The 22662-nt window shown below is 40.3% G+C and overlaps 1 protein-coding gene across 3 annotated transcripts; it reads left to right on the top strand.

Moving 5' to 3' along the window:
* Window positions 1–856: 856 nt before the first annotated feature.
* On the top strand, window positions 857–16328 carry cndp1 (carnosine dipeptidase 1). 3 transcript variants are annotated; one of them, XM_071468933.1, is made up of 12 exons: window positions 857–3908; window positions 4636–4746; window positions 6784–6927; window positions 8636–8798; window positions 10343–10431; window positions 11126–11323; window positions 11450–11534; window positions 12584–12744; window positions 12834–12998; window positions 13122–13263; window positions 15202–15349; window positions 15884–16328. In XM_071468933.1, the coding sequence occupies exons 1-12, from the start codon at window positions 3822–3824 to the stop codon at window positions 15960–15962; spliced, it is 1572 nt and encodes a 523-aa protein (XP_071325034.1). In that variant the 5' UTR covers window positions 857–3821; the 3' UTR covers window positions 15963–16328. The 3 variants fall into 3 exon arrangements, with proteins under 3 accessions (XP_071325034.1, XP_071325035.1, XP_071325037.1); XM_071468934.1 differs by having other exon boundaries at window positions 859–3896; XM_071468936.1 differs by having other exon boundaries at window positions 861–3896; window positions 4569–4746.
* Window positions 16329–22662: the final 6334 nt, after the last annotated feature.

The raw sequence follows: 22662 nt of genomic DNA, 5'->3' as shown, positions 1-22662 counted from the left end.
GGTCGTACTTGCCGGAGCATCAGAGACCAGGACTGGGTCCACAACAGCGGCAAGCACGTTAGCAACCGCCACTTTGATATCCACCGCCTGTGCACAAACTTATTTGCATAGTTTATTCACGCTCCCCCGACACCCTAAACAAGAGAGGAGAGAAGAAGAAAAAAACGTGGACACAATATGAGCCCCCAAGATGCTTCCAGGGATGCACTCGTGGTTTTCTGTTAAGCTGTGAAGCCTCGCACTAGGATACTAGCACTGTGAGCACATACTTTGCTGTCACTGCTTCAGTTTTACACTTTCACACCTCTATCCGAAGCAGAAAGGTCACTTTGTTGGTGCCACGCTTCGTCTCGTGGTGCTGTCAAATATGACATTCCTTGCAAAAGGCGCTGGATTTGTTGCTGTGAGCTTTTTGAAAAGATCTCTCATCTCTAAATCTAGTGATGAGTGCGCAAAGTTATCAATACTTTGGGCTGTAACTCTAGGTAATAGAAACTGTTTGAGTCATCTATTTGCAGGAGCAACAGTCAGTAGTGAAACACCATTGTTTACCTGGCTGACCAACGATGTGATGTCATAAATTAATCACGTGGCATTCGACTGACCAATGGTGTACCTTGATCACTGAACTGGGGCTGTGGTCCAGCAAAGCCCTGAAATCTTGTCTCATTTCACACTTTAACTCATAAGTCTCTCATGTTGCTGTTGAAGTGTATGGGTGTTACTATACAGTATATATATATATATATATATATATATATATATATATATATATATATATATATATATATATATATATACAAAAGGCACACACACAAACACGTATACATATACATATATACGTTGTGGTATTTCTGTGTGAAATGAGCTGAAATAGGTTAATGATGACTGGACTGCCTGTTATCAGATGAAGTTAGATGTTGATGTGCCATGAAGTCTGTTTGGTTCACCCATTGATCTGTAGGTCACTGCCCACCAACACTATGTACAGTGATATCTGCAATGACCCAACTGATTCTCCATCTCCAGCATCAACAGTTACTGCAAAGCTGGTTTGTGGTTCAGTATGAAAAACACTCAACACAGATCTCTTCTTTCTGATGGCAGAGATGAGTACAACAGGTATGTGTGTTTGTGTATGAGTGTGTGTCTGTGTGTTTGTGTATGAGCGCGTGTGAGTGTGTGTGTCATGTGTTTGAATGTGTATAGTGGTCAGTATCTCCCCCTGTCACATGGAAGACTGGGGTTTGATTCCCTGACAGGGAGAAGACCAAATGTTTCTGGCTGGTAATAATCTGTGAAACAAGTCGTGGAAACACCTGACTCAGTCATGACATAACATCATTAGTCAGCCACCTGAATGTTAGTGTTTCCCCATTGGCTGTTGTGAATTGGAACAAGCAGTTTCTAAGTGGTGTGGTTACAGCCAGCAGTGTTGCCAACTTGTCATTGCCATTTGTCACTAGATGTAGAACTTTATGCACTTGCAATGATAACGAGATTTTTGGGGTTTTTTTGTTTTTGTTTTTGTTTTTTTTCAAAAAAAGCAACTAGCCGAAACTTTCGTGACTTTTAGCGACTTTCCACTGAGGAGAGTGACCAGTACTGTCCCTCTCTCTGTGTCTACTCTGAGTGGAAGTAAACAGAGCTGAAATCACAGCAAAGTCACTGTAAATCAATGTTAGTCTTTATTGCAGCCTGCCACAGCAGAAACTCGCAAGAGAACTCCCCGTCAGGGAAACAAACCTCAGTCTTCCACGTGACAGGCGGAGATACTGTCCACTATACTAACGAGGAGAGGTGGAGGCTATGTTGTGCCCACATCAAGCCACCGTGTGTACGGATATTAATATTGTGATATGAAATTTGTCAAAGTTGTTTGTCTCTCCTGCAGTAACTAAGTACATTATCTTACAAATGTGGGTTTGCAATTGTCATCTTCTGTTGTAGTACTTTTTACTGCAGTTGTCATAACCTTGCGCTTTGTACTTTCCACCACCTCTTTGAATGAACTGTGGCCAAAAATACTCTCATAGACATCATAATAAATACCAAGGAAATTAGAGTAACTCCCCATCAGGGAATCAAATCCCAGTCTTCTGCATGACAAGCGGAGATATTATCCACCATACTAACGAGAAGAGATGGGGCTGTAGCTGTGCCAACATCCACCCACTCAGCTGACACACATGAATATTGTGAGTTCAAAAAGGTTTTGTTTGTTTCTCCTGCAGTGATTAAAAGTATGCCTCTCCCCCAGGTGAATCTGCCTGTCTGCTGCATCACTGCTACTGCAGCTCTGTCTGTCTACATACAATTTACTGGATACTTGAATGTTGGATTTCTGCTAACTATTGGTCTGTTGTTGCTGCTGGGAAAGGTAGTGAACAGTGAGACTTATCCCAACAGAAAAATTGCAACTTTAATATAGAAACAATGAGCTGAAAGATGCTAAAAGGTTCCAGAGAGCTGAGGGAGACAGTGGTAATGCAGAGTTGGGTGGTATTTAAATACAAATACAACAGACTGAATAGTGCAACAATGAGCCACTGCAACAAAATGTGCAACTTTCATTCAGTGTTAAATTTTTTAAATATTCAGTTGTCAGTTTAGGGAATATTTCAACCAGGTAATTTTTTGGCCACTTTTTTCCTTTCCAGTCAGCATTCAAGCTGCCAACTAAGGCCTTTGGTTTTGTTTATAACCCCCTGTAAGTTTTATTTGGGTCACACCAAAATATGCTAACCTCTCACTGCTAACACTTGTTTTCACAGTAAGCTAACTGTGACCCAAACGTATGCTAGCACGTACATGAGAGGCTCAAAGTGGGCTAATGCTTTAGCTGCTAGCATCAAATGCTGTACTCTGTTCACCAGCTAGCTGCTAATTCTGTCTGTGTGCTGTTGCTGCTGGGGAAGGTAGTGAACGCTGAGACTTAACCCAGCAGTAAAGTTGCAGCTATAACATCAACACAATGAGCTTAAGGAAGCTAATTCTCCATTCTACAGAATTTAGGGAAACCGGAGTAACACAGTGTAAGGCGAACATTCAATGTGAATGTTTTTAATTATTCAGTTGTCAGTTTAGGGAATATTTCAACCACGTCATTTTTGGCCACTTTTTTCCTGTCCAATCACAGTTGTCTGATTCATCACAATTAAAACAAACCTTTATGGAAAATGAAAAAGTCCCAAACTCCATCAGACTGGAATACTGGCTGCAGGTACACCAGACTCAAACACATGCACGCGGATAAAATGTTTGTGTTCCCAGCTAAGGGCTTTGGTTTTTTGACCCCCTGTAAGTTTTATTTTCATGTGAGTGTGACAAATCCTCAGGCTCTTGTCCTGTCTCACACTGGGACACACATAAAGAGACAGGAAGTTTTTACCAAGGACAATTTATCCAATGAACATGAGGAGGTGATGGGATTAAGTGTTTCAGACAAACTGTCTTAAAGGTAATTATCTAATATAGCTGCATGTCAACTAGGAATGCTTACAAGTAGCTCAATGTTAAGTTCAGCGCAATGGGACACCAGCCTAATATGGAACAAGAAAAGCCGCTCTACTTTTGCAGAGGGGTTTGCTTGGAGATTCCAAAACACAAACAACAGGAATTTGTTCATTTCACCAAGCTGCTTTTGTTCCTGCTGACCCCCAGAGTGCACTCTTGGAGCAGGATCAATAGATTGAGTGTAATTCTTGTGGCTGTCAGCAAAAAAAATTAATTTGTCAGCTGTCTTGGCACTGTGTCAGGAAATGTTTGACTTTGTGACCCCGGGGCCCAGTAGGAGTATGATATGAAGAGAGGGCGTATAAATGTCCAGGCAACAACACGGGGCCACAGTCTGCCTGCCTGAGGAGACTGTCACACACACCTGCAGCAGAGAAAAGGTAAGACAAAAGGTCAGCCACTGAGTTTTACTTTGAAAATACTCTCAGAAAGAGTGAGTGGGATACACTGGACTGTAAGCTGGACCTGTGGAGGAGTTTACATTCTGTAGATACATAGAAAAGATGGGTTTTGAATATTCTTATTGGTATCTTTGACAAAACTATACTTTCCACCACCAGCTTCATATCTCTGCCTGGGTGTGGAGGGCTTTGAAACAGCATTTATTCTCAAGCGGAAACAATTAGAACAATATTCGGCAACCATTCTGATTCTTCATTGGTGAAAGTGAGAGGATTTGCTGCTTTGTTTTGTCAGTATAATTGTGAATATAAAATCTTTGGGTTTTAGACAGTTGGTCAAACAAAAAATACATTTTAAGACATCATCTTGGACTTGGAAGTTGTGGTAAGTATTTTTTTTTTTTACATAAAAAAAAAAAATACTTACAATTATAATCAGTTATGGCAATGTTAGTTAGTTGAGTCCCTAATTTATACCATTATATTGGGAGATCATATCTACAGAAAACATACATGAACACGTGAATGAGACAAAAGTTTAAAACAATCATAAGATTTCACAGGTTTCTTTGTGGTGGTTAATGATTTCTGGGGTCAGACTGGGGGTAATCTGGACTCATGACCTCTATATTTCTAAACCCTGGTCTACAGGCCTGCATGTGCTCACTGTACTGGGGGAGTAAAGACCTTTCACACAGCTGTCTGACTCTGCCAACAGATGAATCCTCCAGTCCTGCCCTGCATCCTGCTGGTCATCTCTACTGTCCATGCTTTCCAGTATACGGAGCTGGCACGGTACATCGACAGCCATCAAGAAGAATATGTAGAGGTACAATAAATTCTTCTTCTTGCTAAAGCAACGCTTTTAAGTGAATCCAAGTATAAGAGCTGCTAAGGTTTAGAAAAAAAAAAAACACCAGAGAGACTGTAAATTGAAGAGCAACCAAATATGTAAAAGCTCCCAGGGGCTCACTGATTTCATACTGATTGCATGGTTATCAAGCAACTTTATGTTTTAGCCAGTGGGGCAGAAAAATTAATCAAAATATTATTGAAATCACAATATGGCCAAATGCTCCATATATTAAATTAATAAATATTCTCCAGATGTAGGGGAACATGTTTGTTACAGAAAAACATGACATCACCATCATCATTTTCATATTTTTTTTCAGTGAAAATGAAATGCACAAAATTACCATTGCAAATCATGACTCATATTCCATCAGAATAATTGCAATATGATTTTTTTTGCATAACTTGCATAACTAAATACAAATTATTCAGAATAATTCTTGACCGTTAATGTGCTGAAGTCAAGCTGGGCTGTTGATAGTAAACATGCTGTACCTACATTCAGCATTCCTCTGTTATATCAGATTTACAACTGTCCCCTGTAGAGCAACAGTAGGAAGGAATAGTAGAAACTAAAATAACCCAGAGGCAAGAGGGAATGAATTAACACCTTAAATGTTACACATCTACAATAATTCCCAGTAAACACAAATATTGTACATTGTACAGAAACAACAGTAACTGAGAACCTGAGTAATAATGTATAACTGTCCAAAAATATCATAAATTTGTGAAGTTAACACAGATTGGAGTGTATCATAGAGTTTAATTAAACAACAAAGGTAAAGTGAACTTAATTGATTCATGTAAACATCAGTGTTAGTTTAAAGTTATTTTTTCTGTCATGTCTGTTTTGAAGGAAAACCTGTTTTTGCTGTTGCCCCTTCAAAGTTAAAATAATAAAAAATAATAAACAGAAAAACAAAGCTGGGTGGATTATACTGTGTTTTAAACAGGAGCAGAGCATCTGTACAACATTTCATAAATACGGTTCATAAATGTGGATTTTTGAGTGAAAAGCAACTATCACAAAAGTAGAATCACATATTTTAATCATATTTAATGAGACAGACCATGATTCTTCCTATGTGGCCTGAATAGTCAAAACTTTTTCTGCAAGCGCTCAGCAGAAATTAATTCATTTAAACATTTTTGGAGACTAGGTGGTGCTGTCGCTTCAGTCTTTATTTCCCCTACAAAGTTTACAAAACCATGCAGAAGTTTTTTTTTTTTCTGAAAGCCTGTTTTTAATGTTTAAGTCTATTACAAGTCATTTAGAAAATCCAAAGACATACATAGGGAAACAGTGAGTAAGTCAAACTGCATCAGACACCAGAATGTTCATCATTTTTGCACAGGAAGAGACATAGTTTCAAAATACTTGGTGCAGAGTCATCAGTGTTGGTGATAAGCTGGATTTCTCTGCTGCTCAGGGAAACAGAGCCAGGCTCAGCCAGTAGGTGGCAGTGTAGCAGTATGACAAGCAATAGCTCATCAAGAGCAAATATAACCCTGCTTCTTGTTTAATTCCCTTAGATTCATTGATTAAGAATGAATCAAGGCACCTTTTGGACACTGGACAATGAACGATATTTCATAATTTATTTATTGATACTTATTATACCGTAATAATGGTGCAATTCTGACGCAACTGTACAAACTTTGAGTGCAATATTTGTACTGTTCTCTGTTGACAAGTGCAATTTTAAATTGCGCAATTACACAATATATTGTTGCACTTATATTTATATTGTGTATTTGTATATTATAGCGTAAGGACATATTTCTACATTTTATATTTATTTATTTATCTTTTTTACCCTCTGTGATCTTATGTTATTCTCTATTCTTTGCTTCTCGAGGGAGCAACTGTAACATAACCCAGTTACCCCCTGGGGGTCAGTAAATGACTCTGACTGTGATTCTGACATTAATGGTGTGCAGCAGTTATGGTATATCATAATCTACAGGATGAGAGATATGGTGCTTTGACTGTGTACGTGCACTTTAGGCTCTGCGGGACTGGGTTGCAATCGAGAGTGACTCCAGTAACGTCCTGAAGAGGCCCGAGCTGCACCGCATGATGGAGAAGGCGGCTCAGAAGCTGAGGCTGATGGGCGGGACCGTCGAGCTGGTGGACATCGGAGAACAGGAAGTCAGTGACAGAGCCGTCTCCCTTTCATAAATGCTGTCCAAACTCTGTATATAATCATCACACTAATTGGTTGGTAAATACAGTAGTTTGTATTTGAAACAGAGAGGTTGGCTCATCAGGGAGGGCAACAGCCGCAGATGAGTTGCTGACTTCAATAAAAGCAGAGGAGCAGTCAGGGCTAGATCTGCCTCCTCGTTACTGACTGAGACTCATCAAAGCTGCCTCACACACTCGTTAAACCTATAGTGTGTTTTAGCTTCTCAGCAGTAATTAGGACCAGCATAGCATGAACTATCATTGTCTGAGTGAATGGTGAAAACAATAGCAGATGACTTTTTAACATAAAACTACAGTGTAATAATGATGATAATAATAATAATAATAACTTTATTCATTTATTTGTTTGTTTATTTGATAGGAACAATGCATGTTCATGAACATCTGTACAAAATACATTACAAGCCACAATACACTACAACAAATATATGTAAAGCATACAAATAACAAGACAAAAACATTTTGCTGCATACTGAGTTAAAACGATCACAGATCTGGTTTGACTGAAGCCAAAGTCTGAGATGAGTCTTAAAGGTTGAGTATGTGGAACAAGTGGTTAAACCATTCCAATATTTACTTCCCTTTGAAAACAGAGTTTACAAAATTCTTTGACAATCAAAGCAAAAGCAGTAATAGGCAAGAGGCTCAGAAGGCAACATAAAAACAGGAAGCCGGACAGTGAGGCCGAACAGAAGCAGGACAGAAACAAAGTAAAGTTAAAGAGGGAAGACATACAGTATACAACATAAATAAGGACAATTAGAGAGAGTAGGTGCCTTATAAAAGCAATAAAAATACAATAAAAAGATGACATCACATAAAGGGAAGTCAGTAAAAATGGGTTTTAAGAAGTGATTTAACAGTAGTCACTGATTCTGCCTTATCTCCTCGGGCAGGTCGTTCCAAAGTCGAGGGGCCCTGATGGCAGAAGTCACCTTTCGATTTAAGCCTCGACTTTGGCCTAAGGCTTGTGCACTGGCTCACATGGGGTCAACAATTGTGTTACATAGCTGGTGGCTGAGCTGCAGTGTGTTTTATAAGTGATCAGTAAAATCTTCAAATCAATTCTAAAGCAGTCAGGGAGCCAGTATTACCCAGGATTAGGGTGACGTGATATTGTCTGTTGAAACTGCTGTATTTTGAGATAGTTGGAGGTGGGAGAGTGACTTCATGCCAGAGAGGACGGAGGTACAGTCATCCAGTCCTGAGACGTTTTCCAGATCAGGGTGTGAGATTATAGGTTTGATTCTGGAGATGGTTCTTATTCAGAGGAAGGACAGGACAACGTTTGTGATGCTCAGGGTCATACTCCTAGATTTCTAGAATGGATTTTACATTGGCAGACCAGGGACCAAGCGACTGATGGTGGAGTTTGGATTTAACAGTATTAGTTCTGATTTTGAGTTGTTGAGAATTTGTTATATTAAGTAATCAGTACAGTAATGAGTTTAGTTCAGAAAAGCAGCGCTGAAACACGCAGCTAATTCAGCACTGTTCAGCTGATGGACTTCACTGTTGTAAAACCAAACCACCGCAGGCTTCCACTGATGCTGAGAAACCTGAAAATCAAAATGACTGAGGGATGGAAACTAACATATATGTAACAGTGCAGCAGTTCATACTGACGTTAACTCTCCTTTAATGTCTGCAGCTTCCTGACGGGCAGACGTTAGCGTTGCCTAAAGTGGTGACGGCTCAGTTTGGCAATGACTCCAACAAACACACAGTGTGTGTATACGGTCACTTGGATGTCCAGCCGGCGAAGAGAGAAGACGGCTGGGCGACAGATCCCTACAACCTGACTGACATCAGCGGTAACATCCTCAAACTCCTCAGATGTTTCTAGTGGTTTCAAGGCTGACTTTTGGGGGAAATGTGTCTAAAATTAGACGCAAGACAGTGAGAATATTTCCATTTGGTGTAAACTGCAAGTTGATTTGAGACAGGATATCTGATTGGATGCTCAGCCATTAGAGGAGCAAATAAGGGTTTGACTGATTAAATTTTATGCTTATTTATGCTATTTTTGTTTTTGTTTTTTTGTATGCAAACAGAACAAGTGAGGTCTGGGACATTATAATATAATCAATAAAAGAGAAAAGACGGAGCAGATAGAGTCCATAGCGCATATAAAAAGCAAAATGCAGACAGAGAGTGCAATAGTTAAAAGTCTGTATGATTATAGCAATCCCATTTCCACCTGTACTTATCCCCTCTCTGCTTTTGAAGGCGAAGAGCGAAAGTCATTTTCTCCACTGAGTGAATAGAGTTGATTATGTTGATAAGGCGTGTGATGGTGGGAGGATTCCTCTGTAGCCAGCACTTTGTGATCTTTTTTACTTGCATCCATAAAAATTGTCCAAAGGCATGTATCCCTTTTACTGAGACCTTTAGATACAGAAAGGTGAAGGAGAATGGCCCACTCCTCTCCAAAAAGACTCAGCATATGGACAAAACCAGAAGATATGGTCCAACCAAAACCAATCCACACTTCCTCCAGCAGGAGTGCTGAGACCCACTTAATTTGGATTTCTAACTGGGAGTAACAGATCAAATTTTTCCAGCAAAAATCTCTCTAGAACAAAGAGTTAGTGAAAGTAGATTGGGTTTCCCAGACTTGAGGCAACATTTCTTCTGATATTACAATGTTAGCTTCCTTTTCCCAGCACTGCTTTATGCAGTTAGTTGTATTTCTACTCATTGGGGTGAAATCCTTGTATAGTTTGCCTTTGATATGTTTAATTTTTTTTTTATTATAAGCATCAATAAACATCTGAGAACAGAATCAGGGATTATTTAGAAAGAAATGAAAAAAACCCAAAAAACATTGTTATTAGTTGGCAAAAAGAGCCTCACTTGGTTCATTGTCAATACCTATGATCATGTGATGCTGGGAGGAAGTGTGGATCATGTTCAGGCCAACCCCAGAACGTTGATCTCCCTGTGAAGCTGAAATTTCTTCTTCTAAAACAACCCATTGATTTTGGAGCCAGAGTACTTCACTAACTCTGCTGGAACAGCCCAGAACTGGTTTGATAACTCCTGACTCCAGTTAGTTTTTGTAGATTTCCTGATGGGTTCACCGACTGTTTTCGTTAAAATGAGGTGAAGCCATGTTCTCATGTCTATCCTTAAAGAAGATGTAATAAGATTAACAGTAATGAATAAATGTAATGTGCACAAGACATAAAACCAAGCTTTGCATGCATCAAAAGAAAATAGAGGATTTATAAATACAATTTAATGAAATACAATTTAACAACTTAAATTAAAAGTAGGAGTCATGCAGTAGTTATTTATTAAAACTGCATCTATATGATGAATAAATCTAATGATTGTGGTGTGATTGTGCCTTCAGGTAACCTGTATGGAAGAGGAGCATCAGACAACAAGGCCCCAGTTTTGGCCTGGATCCACGCAGTGGAGGCTTACCAGGCCCTCAACATGGTGAGGGAAAGTTCACAATAACACTCTCATATCAGATGGTTCTTCATGCCACAGATCAACAGAATCAAATATGTGAGGGAGCGGGAGCTGCAGAGGCACTGTGACCTCAGATGAGACCAGAGGACAGATTAGAGTCGTATTCGCATCATCTTTGTCTTGAAAATACTTGAAATATAAAAAGGGGAAACAGAGAAAGATGCCTCAGGCAAGATAGACCCAACAGATTACTCCCATTTATTTAAGCAGACTGTTGAGTCGAGTGAAATACTCCATAGATTTAGCGGGAACAAACACGGTGCCCTCAGGCTAGAGGGAGAGGAGGGCTGAGCTTCAGCCAAACTAACTTGCAAAGTCACTGCTGCTTCTGCAAAGTCACTGCAGCATTCTGTTTCCCGCCGTCCACACTGCTACTTCGTCTTGTGAGAAAATAACACAGCTGAGCATTCACATCAAAAGGCGTCGTCCAGATGCTGGATGCATTAAGGAGAGAGAACGTGTGTTGATGAGACTAGTTTCATCTAGGTCTTTATGGTTTCATCTTTATGGTCTGTAAAGCCTGCTGAAATACCACTGGAATTTTAAAAAAGGGGCTTATCTTCCAAAAATACACTGGCAAGATTCTTCTCCATCCCAACTACTTACTGTCACTGTCACTTAATGTCAAACACATCTATCTGTCATTTTCATCCACCAGGAGCTGCCAGTGAATGTGAAGTTTGTCATCGAGGGCATGGAGGAGACGGGCTCCAACGGCCTGGACGCCATGATCCTGGCTCAGAGAGATACCTTCTTCTCTGACGTGGATTACATCGTTATCTCAGACTGCGGCTGGCTCAGCAAACGACCCGCCCTCACCTACGGCACCAGAGGCAACTGCTACTTCTTTGCTGAGGTTGTGTGTCATAAACTTAATACTGTAAACTGTACCTCTTAGCTCATACACACTGTACTGTACCTGTGTGCTGCTGTGCTGCTTCCTGCAACTTCATGGTAACGGTTTCCTCTGGTGTGTTTGCAGGTTGAGGGACCTAACCGGGATTTACACTCTGGAGTGTATGGAGGCACTGTGATTGAACCAATGACAGACCTCATTGGCATTCTAGGTGAGTGTATTTTTAAGTGTGTAGCATCTAGTACAGTGGTTCCCAACCTGTGGACCATGACGAGAAAATCAAATCATTCGCAACAACAGTACGATTTTGGTGAAAAGATGTAATTATAAAAAAATGAATGAAAACATAAATAATACTTAGAATTTTTGTTTTAAATATAAAAAATGTGTAAAAACTATCACTGTGATAAGATGATGATAGGAACCTTCATGTTGTCGCTGGCTGGACCACATCGTTTACTTATTTTCTATCTCAGTCTGTCAGATTGTGTGCTAAAAGATTACATCCATAGCAAAAACTGGAGACTCAAAACAGATAGCTGGTTAGTTAGAATTAAAAGGAAAGAGAGTCAAGAGACAGATGGGGAATCAACAAGTTATCTCCAACCTGTCAGACAGAAAAGAAAAATTAAGCTTCCCCTGCTTTCAGTTCAGTCCTGATTCATCTGCTCTGAGAAGGCATTATTTTTGCCCCCGTGTTGTTACAGGATCAGACGTGGGCCGCCAACATTTTTGAGTTTTTCAAGTGGGTAATTTAGTTAGAAAAGGTTGGGAGGCACTGATCTAGTACACACTCATTAATTCTCATTAAATGCTGGGTGCTCGCAAACATTTATTCTGCCTTTATGTAGCTTTTATTTTACTAGGAAGTCTATTGAAATACACTATGTCTGTCCCTGTGCCCACACCACAATATTGGGTATTCCCAAGCAAATTCATGTTTTGCCAAATTACCACAAAACAATTGACACATAATAGACATGGAATTTAAGGGAACTTCCAGGTCTCTGTGGCACCCAGCAACAAATTACATAATATTTTATTAGCACAAAAACATTCAGTAAGCCATAGGTATTTTTTTAGAGCAGCTACAAGGGCTGTACAATAATTAGTGCACCTGCAAGATCAGGTTTTAAAGGCACTGAATCCCTCCAGGCCTCCACAACTCTGTTGTGTAACTGACTGTGAACGCTAATGTTCATTAAGAGTGAGGAGAGACAGAAATAATGTTTGCCATTCTGTTCTTATTCCACTCCTTAGACACACTGATCAGCCCCAGTGGTAAGATCCTGATTCCTGGGATCAGGGACGCTGTGGCTCCCCTCTCTGATGATGAATGGAGGATGTACCAGGACATCCAGTTTGACATTGAACACTACAAGAACAAGATTGGTGTCAGCCAGCTCATGTACACCAACAAGGCGAGGGAATAATCTTGAAATGGGACATGATTTATTAGACCAGGTGAATGCAAAAAGGCAGCTGATTTTCTATCCTGTGTTTCCTGTAGGTGGACGTGTTGGCCCACCTGTGGCGCTACCCCACCGTCACCATCCATGGCATTGAGGGGGCTTTCTCTGACCCTGGCACAAAGACTGTCATCCCTGCTAAGGTTACTGCTAAGTTCTCCATTAGACAAGTCCCCAACATGGACCCTGCAATGGTCAAGAAACAGGTAAAACAAGATGTGAATGCTTTGCTTTGAAAAATAACCCCAAAATACCCAATCCTGTTTTTAGCTAATCGTTTCTTCCCATAAACCACCTCTGCTTTTTATCCTCTTGTTTTGATACTCTAGGTGACAGACTACCTTCACTCTGTGTTTGCCAAGAGGAAGAGTCCCAACACACTGAAGGTCACTATGGTGATCGGAGCAAAGCCTTGGTTGGCTGACACTCAGCATCCTCTTTATGAGGCTGGGAAGGCTGCTGTCAAGAGAGGTACAGAGAACGCCCCTCACCCTACATGAAGCACACATCACTGCATCAAAATCTTCCATACAGACAGTAAAGCTGAAGCAAACAGTAACTAAAAAACTATATAAAATATACAAGCAGTAGTGTTGGCATGGCTTCTCATATCACCTCTATGCAGACGACACCCAGCTATACCTGTCATTCCCTCCAGACAACCTCAAGGTCTTGGTGCAGATCTCTGCTTGTCTCTCAGACATATCCACATAGATAAATGAACACCACCTTCAACTAAACCTCTCTAAGACTGAACTCTTAGAATCAGTCTCCCCATTGATATCAAAATCATCTCTTCCTATCTTCACATCCAAGGTTGCAAGAAACCTGGGTGTCATGTTTGTTTGTTTGTTTGTACAGCTATATGCCTCTGACCTTTGCATCTGTCTCCAGGTCATGCTGCTCTGCACCATACAACATTAAAAAAAATCAGGCCTTACCGGACTCAGTATGCCATCCAACTCTTAGTCCAGGCCATGGTTATCTCTCGCCTCAACTACTATGATGCCCTTATCCACCATAAGGCCATCACAGTAGTTCCTTCCTTCACACACAGTAAAGCCCTTACAGATGGTCCAAGTCCTGGTCTTCAATCAACCTAAAAGGGCACATGTCAATGACATTATATAGCGTCCATCTACTTGAATTCTGCCTTATGCTCTTTCTTGGCCACCGTGATCCTCCAAGGAATGTCATCTGGCATCACCATCCCCAGCACACAAATTAATCTCAGTCCAGACTGTTCTGGTCTGTGGTTCCTCGATGCTGGAACCAGCTCCTGAAGTCTATCAGAGCAGGGGCGTCCCTCTCTATCTTCAAGAATCTCTTGAAGACTCATCTCTTCAGAGAGCATCTCCTCTCCTAACACCTCCTAACACCTTCTAATACCACTAACGCCCTAACATGTCTAACTAGCTCTTAGTATGACTCTCAAGGTTTCCGATTGCACTGAAGCTTTAGTGTTGTCCCTCTCTTGTAAGTTGCTTTGGATAAAATGTCTTTTAAATGAGTAAACATAAATCAAAATTTACTAATACAAGTAATAGTACATATTATGTCCCCTGTTGTGAGAGACATTCATCACATCAATCAAATGATTACACGCTCCTCTACAAGTTTGATCTCCAGTCGTTATCAAATTTTTTACAGCCAATACTGTTTCAAAGCTATAGTTTTAAAAACACACAATTTTTCACCAGTCACCTTTATGACCTTATTATATTGTACCATATGTCCAGTGTAGATTCTTTATCTATCCACAGTAATCATTTCTACAGTAGTGTAGGAAACAGAATATTTCTCTATGAAATATAGCACAGGCAGTAGCAATTTAATTTAATATATTTAATGCACTGAAGCTTGGAGAATTACCAGTGCCTCATAACTGTGCCAAAGCACTTGATTGAATGTACTTACTTGATCTCACATGTCCAGCATAAACCAGATGTAGAGTCACAGCCACTTTGCAGAATTGAATGGAAATCCAAATAAAGAAAGTAAATGTATAAGACAACCTCATTATAAGCAGTTACACATGGTGTTCCTGTCGGCCTGTTCTTGTTCTCGATCTATACGCTTCCACCTGAACATTATAAATTCAAACATATATTTTGCCTGTTTCAATAGAAACAGCCAGGACGTAATAAATCAGTTTAACTCACACTTTTCTCTTTTCTTGCAAAGATATTTTGTGAAAATAAAGAAAATACAGCTGCCTTTTTTTTTGCTAGTTTCAGAAACGTGTCTCTGCTTTTATATTTAGTTTTTTATCCTTTACTGTTGTTTTTTTTAAAATCCTTTCTAAAGTATTTTGTAATTGGGTTTAAATGCCAGTTATTTTATTCTGTGGTCCATCACTAATGCTTAATGTCCATCACTCTTGAATATAAAATCTCCTCCCCTCTACAGTGTTTGACACAGATCCTGATCTGATCCGTGAGGGTGGGACCATCCCTATCGCCAGGACCTTCCAGGACGTGACGGGAAAAAGCATCATCATGATGCCCATCGGAGGCTTCGATGACGGGCTGCACTCCCAGAATGAGAAAATGAGCAGGTTTGACTCCACTGGTTTAAAATGAAGCCTCTATTAGTGAGGGGTCTGACCCTCCAGATCCTCTCTGAATCGCCCACAACAGCTGCTGCAGCTGCTTCTCTGGCCTGCATGATGTTGTGGAGAGGATGGTCGGTGTTGTCCAAAATAGCTGCATCTTAAAGTGCACGCGTAGATGAATAAAAAGGTCACTTCTCTGATTATAAGGTGAACACTGTAAGACCTTAGAAGCAGAAATAAAGATACTGGTCTGGCTCCAGAGGGATTTGTCAGTCTCACAAGCTGAGAAAACTAAATCATCCTAAAATCATCCTCACAGTCCGTCTGATGTTTCATTAACATTTATATAAAGAATAATTAGTGGAACAGGGCCTAGATTCTCTGTAGACGGTTTAATGTGCCCGGCTGTTGCTGTGGATGATGGTGTTGGTAGATTGATGGTATCTGTAAAGGAGACTTGCAGGTTGTTCCCTACATGCATGTTGTTCATACAGACATTTAAACAGACAAGTTTAGTTTCTCTCCTCCCTCTCACAGGTACAACTACATTGAAGGAACCAAGTTATTCATCGCCTACCTGAATGAAGTGTCCCAGATAAAGAAGACATCTGTGTGATGCTGTGCAGCTTCTTTCGGTGACCTCCAGCTATGATGAGTTTTATATTTTCACTCTGCCTTCTGTGTTAAGAATTTATTTATCTGAATCCCAAACTTCAGTCTAGATAAAACCTCTTTTTCAACTCATGAATGTTCTATCTATCTATCTATCTATCTATCTATCTATCTATCTATCTATCTATCTATCTATCTATCTATCTATCTATCTATCTATCTTTCTATCTATCTATCTATGTATTATTTTGACATTGTCAGTGAATGTTTTCACCACTCTCATTTTGCGTATGCAGTGTCTGTTTATGTTCCATATAATGTCAGATGGTACTGTAAGTGTGTTTCATGTAGTAAAAGCTGTACAATGCAACAGTGTGTGTGTTTTTATTTGTCATGTAGGAGTGTTGAGTGTTAATAATGAGACAAACACACACACGTACTTTTCAGTCATGAGACATTTATTTACCAGTCAAAGATTCACTGAAGACTTATGTAGTGACTCATTTCAGAGCTAAGACTCACTCACACACACTCTCTCTCTCTCACACACACACACACACACACACACACACACACACTGATGCTAACAGCTGATGAACTGTGTGTATGGACACAATCCAGCCATTGTCTGAGACCTACTCAGCTATTTGTAGTTTATTGTTCATGACATATCAATGAGTAATATAGTCTCAGATTTTCACTTTGTTTTTGAACTTTTTGTTAAACCTCAACCCAACCAGAACACAATGCACATGTAAAGCAATAGAGTGAGCAACGGTATAGGCAGTACTAATACTTGTACTGTATATTTAGTAATTACTGATGATAGTGTGTATCCATACATCTTCATTTTTACATACATTTCTATAGCTGCATTCATAAACTAAACACAAGCATGTCATCAGTAGAAAGCCAAGTAAAATGAAAAATAATTATATCAAAAGAAAGCCTTTGATGTTTCATTGTTGAAGTGGATCTGCTACTGCTACTTTCTACAACAGTGTCACATGTAAAACTAAAATCATCCTCACAGTCTGTCTGATGTTTCATTAACATTTATATAAAGAATAATTAGTCATTAACCTTTGTTTAGTTTGAGGAGGGCTCATCTTTTTTCCAGCATCTGTTCATTCTTACCTACTTTGTAAGTGACCTTTTTCATACCGTTTATATCTTCTCCTGTTTCTACTCACTTGTTTAACTTGGGAGCTTTCAGTTTTTCCAGTCTTTTGTTATTTGCTTTGGAGCTTTAATTCTCATCATCCATAAAAATATAATTCTATAATTTTGGGACGAGCCAGCATCTTATTAAAAAACAGAACATCACCTCTGACAGGAGATTTTTTTTATATTTTCTCTTGTATTTGTCAATAATTACTCCTCTTATGAACATCAAGACTGACACATACAGTTTTACAGCATTTATTAACTGTTTATACACATGTACAGATAATTCACAGGCTTCTTTATAATATGTTCAAAACTCATGAAGACACAATTGTTACAACTAAATCTTTATGATATTATCAATAGCTGTTAATGAACACTGTATTTAGATACAACTGTATTACAGTGAGTTTTTAAACCCTTATTAATTGTTAATATACTGTTTGTAGACACTAAATAGGGAGGGCTAAAATAGATTGGGTTTTTTTTGCAGTAATATTTGTGAAAATGGAAGACGCCTGCTCAGTGGGGAGATTAGTAGAGCAGGTCGTCCACGGTTCCTCCAGTCCACTTGTTGACGTGTCCTTGGGAAAAGATACTGAACCTGAAATGGCCCCTGATGGCAGTGTCATCCCCTCTCTCTCTCTTTCTCTCTTCCTGACTTACCTGTCTCTCTCTCTCTCTCTCACTGCAACTTTCAGAATAAAAAGAAATCTTTAAAAAACCCTCCAAGGTGCTGAGATCCATTTTGCGGTGTTTTGAAGTGAAGATATCTTGAGCACATTGAGTCACATAATTAAAATGTTCTTTAAAAACAAAAACATAAGCTCATTATGTCTAGATCCTGATCTTGACAACAAAATCAAATGAGCACAAACCTTATTACATAATTATGGCAAATTGAAAATCTATTGAAACAGCTTTGGACATAGTGGAACTGATGTAAATCTGCAGCATTCAGTTCCGAAATAGCTAAACTGTGGAGGTAACAGTGATGGATGGGGGGGGGGTCAGGTGTCATCTGTAATGGGAAATTTTGGTATAACTCATGTGAGACTGTGTGTGTATTTCTAATGAAGTTTTGAAGTAACCTTTGTACACCCTTTTCATGGCTATGAAGGAGACCTCTGGATGAGCTGATGATGAGCACATGGAGACAAGCTATCTGGATGCCCTTGCCTTCCTCGCCATGATAAACACGTATAGACAAATATATGTGATATATATCTGTTCATGATAAGGGTAGCTCATTTGACCTCGGTGGAGACAGAGCTGTGGGTTACAGTGACATTGTGTTTGGGGAGAGGCAAGCAGGTGAAAGAGAGGATCGTATCTCATCTTTGTGGAATGTGTTTTGAGACTATAAGACTGTGGCCCTGGAAAGCATCTTCAGGCCACTCACTCACTGACTGTACTGCTGTTCGGTTGTGTTTGTGTGACTCCATTCATGAATGTTTATTAAACTCAAGAAAGACAGCTGACGCGTGAAGATCTTCTTTTTCAACTCATTATTGAACAAGGTAACAATTTTTGCCACCACACATCTCAGGCTCGATTTCTCCTGCAGCATTTATTTAACACACACATATTTAATCTACAGTCTTCGAGGAGAGACGTCCCAGTGTCGCCTAGCCCAGCAGGAAGTGGTGTGGAGGAACCCTGGTGTTGTGAAGAAGCCGTGTCTGACATTTCAGCGGCCTGATTCACAACACCAGCTGACCCTCCCCACCTCCACACGCACATTCACACACTCACAGTACTGTAGTACAGCACAGAGACTGTGTGAAGGCTGCGGTTCAGGAGTTCATCTTCAGTGACTTTGTGACAGAAACGAGGCACCGATGAGTCACCAGCCAGCGTCTTCTCCTCTCCTGGTTGAGCCCTTCACACAGAGACCATCAGTCTGCATTAAAACTAGTGCACTGAGAGCACTCACCTTTCCTTTGCGGTACACTTATCTCCTCAGACAACCGTACGGCTGACTGCAGTGGTGGTGAAAGTTAGAGACACAAGGAGAAACTGGGACAGAGCAGCATGAGTGCAGCACACACTGAGTCCACTGGAGGGCAGCTTACGTTCAGCAGCTTTCTTCCCCCTCTGCTCCCTGTCTCATGGTCTAGTGCCGAGCTGGCCACACACCACAACTGAACCTGCAGCAAAGGAGACAGACGCAGGAAAATTCGTTTAGTGTCTGAAAACTAAGGTGATTAAAACAGAGAAAACCTGAAACAATCACAACAATAAGCAGGAGATTATCTTTAGCAAACCTCTGACAGGATCTCAGTGTGACTGCACAGTGAAACACAAGGCGGCACTTAAATGTAACACTGCTCTATTTGGTTGCCTATTTATAAAGTGCTTTGGTATTGAGGACAGGGCCGTGATGGAGCTGAGAATAACTTTGGTTTCACAGCGGCAAGCCTTAATCCACCTTGAAGCAGCCCGCTGTGGATGAAAGCTGAAATCATGTCATAGTAAAGTGGGTTTAAAGTAAAATGATCCTCACGTCTTCAGGCAGTGTTTCAGTGCAACATGACGCTTTAGTAAATGAAATCACTAATAGGTCTGTTCTTCAAATAATCAACAGAATTACGGTGGGAAAAGCTTCACATGTAAAATAAAAAAGTATGAAAATGAAAGATCATCTGTATCTTTTCTGTCCACATCAGTTACACAACTTAAAAATATTTAATTGCATGTGAAAGCACTGAATTTAGAACTAAATATATAATTATTATTGGTGACACACTCTTATAATATCAAAATAAAAAGTTCTCAACCAGACAGCTGCGGCTCATCCTGGGCCCTCACCAACACCAATCACCCCGCTCCTTAAATCACTGCTCTGACTTCCTGTGTGTCAGAGGAGATTTAAAATCCTCCACTCGTCTGTAAAGCACTAAATGGTCTCTGGCCTAAATCCATCTCTGATTGACTTGTACAATACGAAGCCTCCAGACCCCTCAGGTCGTCTGGAACAGGTTCACTTGGTGTTTCCAGAATCAGAACCGAGCCAGGTGAAGCAGCTTCTAGTTTCTCTGCTCTTGCCTGAGATCTGCTCAAACTCAGCTCGTTTTAATCATGGTCTGAAACATCACTGTTACAAATTACATAATGTGACATCTTTAAATATTTGTATTTATTCAAATTAGTTTTTACCCTTTTAAATGCTTTTTTAATGCCATCTTAATGTTTTGTTTTGAATGTATGTCCCTGCCTCTGTGAAGCTCTTGTGAAGGAGGTTGTTTAAATAAACTTGAAGCTGACAGAGCCTCATTCTTCAATAGTTTGGACCATTTAAATTAAGTATATGGTAAATAAGAATGAGTTTGCTCTGTCTGATAGTTGGAGAGTGTGTGGCACCTTTTACATTTGACCTATCTAGAAAAACATTGCCTACCACAGCTTTAAATGTTTTACTGAAATAAATATATAGTTTTAATCATTTTAAATGCAGTCTGTAACGTCTGCTGCGAGGGGTCTCTCAGTGAAGAGTGATGTTGTAAAATAGCGTGGGATCATGGGACTTTGTTTCGATGTTTGTCTGATAACTTATGATCCAGACATTCAGAAGGTTTTTACCTGGCGCTGAATTATTCAGATCCAGACGTCGGACGACTAAAATCCTTCATTTGGTTCAAATGTAGAACTGAAAACCACCAAGGTGGAAAAAGTGGATCTTTAAAATGTGTCTTAAAACTGGATCAAAGTCAATTTTTACTCTTTTGGCAGACAACCATAACCCTGACACATGAGCAAAGGTGAATTTGGGATTTGGGATAATGTAAAGACATGATTCAAAAAAAAAAAAAAAGTCATCCCACTGTGCTGCACCAACAGATGCAGCATCTAAAATATTTCTAGTTTTGTCTGGAAATGTGGAGACGTCCAGACACACGTCCTCCATCTCTGTGGTGAACACTCCGCTCCGTCTCAATGATCAGCTTCATATACTGACGCTCCACCGGCTGTTGCAGAGCGCTGTGTGAGGAGCTGGTTTACTGTACCACTTGTGCTGCTGAGCTGTGTCTTCTTGTGAAATTGCGTTTTAAGTGTCGCCTTTGACCGCTCCATTAATCACCGGTTTGTCCTTCTGCCTGTCCAACCCAGGACGGGTCAGGCCTTCACTAATTCCCCCGCAGGCTGCCATGTCACACCCAACATAATATCCCAGCAATACATTTCTCCTAATCTCTTTTCATCAGGTCTGCTGGCCTTTCTGGTCAATCTAATTGCAACAAAGACCACATAAGGGCTTTTGTGCCAAAAGAAAGTTCTTTTACGGTTTCAATTAAACGGCAGGGCCGGACCAGCGCCGGCTCTTGGCTGACGGCCAGTGTCCTTCAGACAAAGACTGTCACTGTGCATAATGGATAGAAACACTTCAGTGAAGAGGAAGGAAAAGAGCTAGAGAGTGTGGAGGAAAAAAGAAAACCCACCCCAACGCTCGCCTCACTGGTAAGCTCATTTCACAGCCAAAGGTTCTGGAGGATTTTTTTTTTTTTTTTTTGCGGAGGCAAGAGCACAAAGATTTACGTAACAATCAAAACTAGCCTGTGGGATTATGAGCTGAGTGTGTGTGTGTGTGTGTGTGTGTGTGTGTGTGTGTGTGATGGAAACAGAGAGAGAGGCTCAGTTAAAGTGAGTTGTCTGAAGAGGTCACGTGAGGGCAGCAGTCGAGGATTAGAACTTGAAGCCTCTGGTCAATGTCCTCTTTAAAGGCCTCCATTGATTTCCCATGTGTTTGGTTCCTCAACAAGTCTGGAAAACTCTTTTTGTTTTGGTCAGTCGGGGCTGTGCTTAAAGCTGCTGAGGTGTTTACAGCAAAGCTCTCACATAAGACGTTAATTTCAGTTTGTGGTCGTTTCACCAGTTTAACTTCCTCTAAATGAGGAAATGAGAGTGGATCTTCAGATCTTCCTCAGGGGTCTACACATCTGTCAGGAGCCAACAGGTGCACACTGGGTCTAGCTAATGCTAAACGCTAAAATACTGACTGGATCCTTCAGCTGTGGCTGAGACCAGCACTTCACGGTGCACGAGGCACAGAGTGACGTTCAGACAGGTGCGCGCAGCTATGTACAGCATTAACAACTACTCTGTTGCCTAGCAATGTAGTGTTCTGTCTGTGCAGCAGCTGTTTGAATTTTCTTATTGCTACATAAAGTCAGTGGACTCCTGCTGTGTGTTTCTATCATTTTGTCCCAGTTACAGAAGGCAGGCTGAACAACACAAACACCTCTGTGTGCGCAACAACTCCACACACTACATTCCCCAAAACCATCACACAGTTAAATCAACACCTGTACAACAAGTACTAATGTTAAAATTGCAGAACCATTGTAATAGACTGCTTTAGTAGAGTACATTTTTACACAAGTAATTATACTTCTATTTGAGTACAGTTCTTTTAAGTAACAGAACTTGTACTTGAGTTCAATTTTCCAGTACTCTTTCCACTCCTGTCCAATACTGGATTTCAGGTTTTGATAGTGACACAGGGAGGTCCTGGATCCGGGACCTTGATCTAGTTCCAG

Source organism: Trachinotus anak, unplaced genomic scaffold, assembly GCF_046630095.1.
Source record: "Trachinotus anak isolate AG129_WGS33_773 ecotype Australia unplaced genomic scaffold, CSIRO_AGI_Tana_v1 ptg000032l, whole genome shotgun sequence".
Classification (NCBI taxonomy): Eukaryota; Metazoa; Chordata; class Actinopteri; order Carangiformes; family Carangidae; genus Trachinotus; species Trachinotus anak.
The sequence above is the reverse complement of the archived record's forward strand: the minus strand, read 5'-3'. Positions and strand labels throughout refer to the sequence as shown.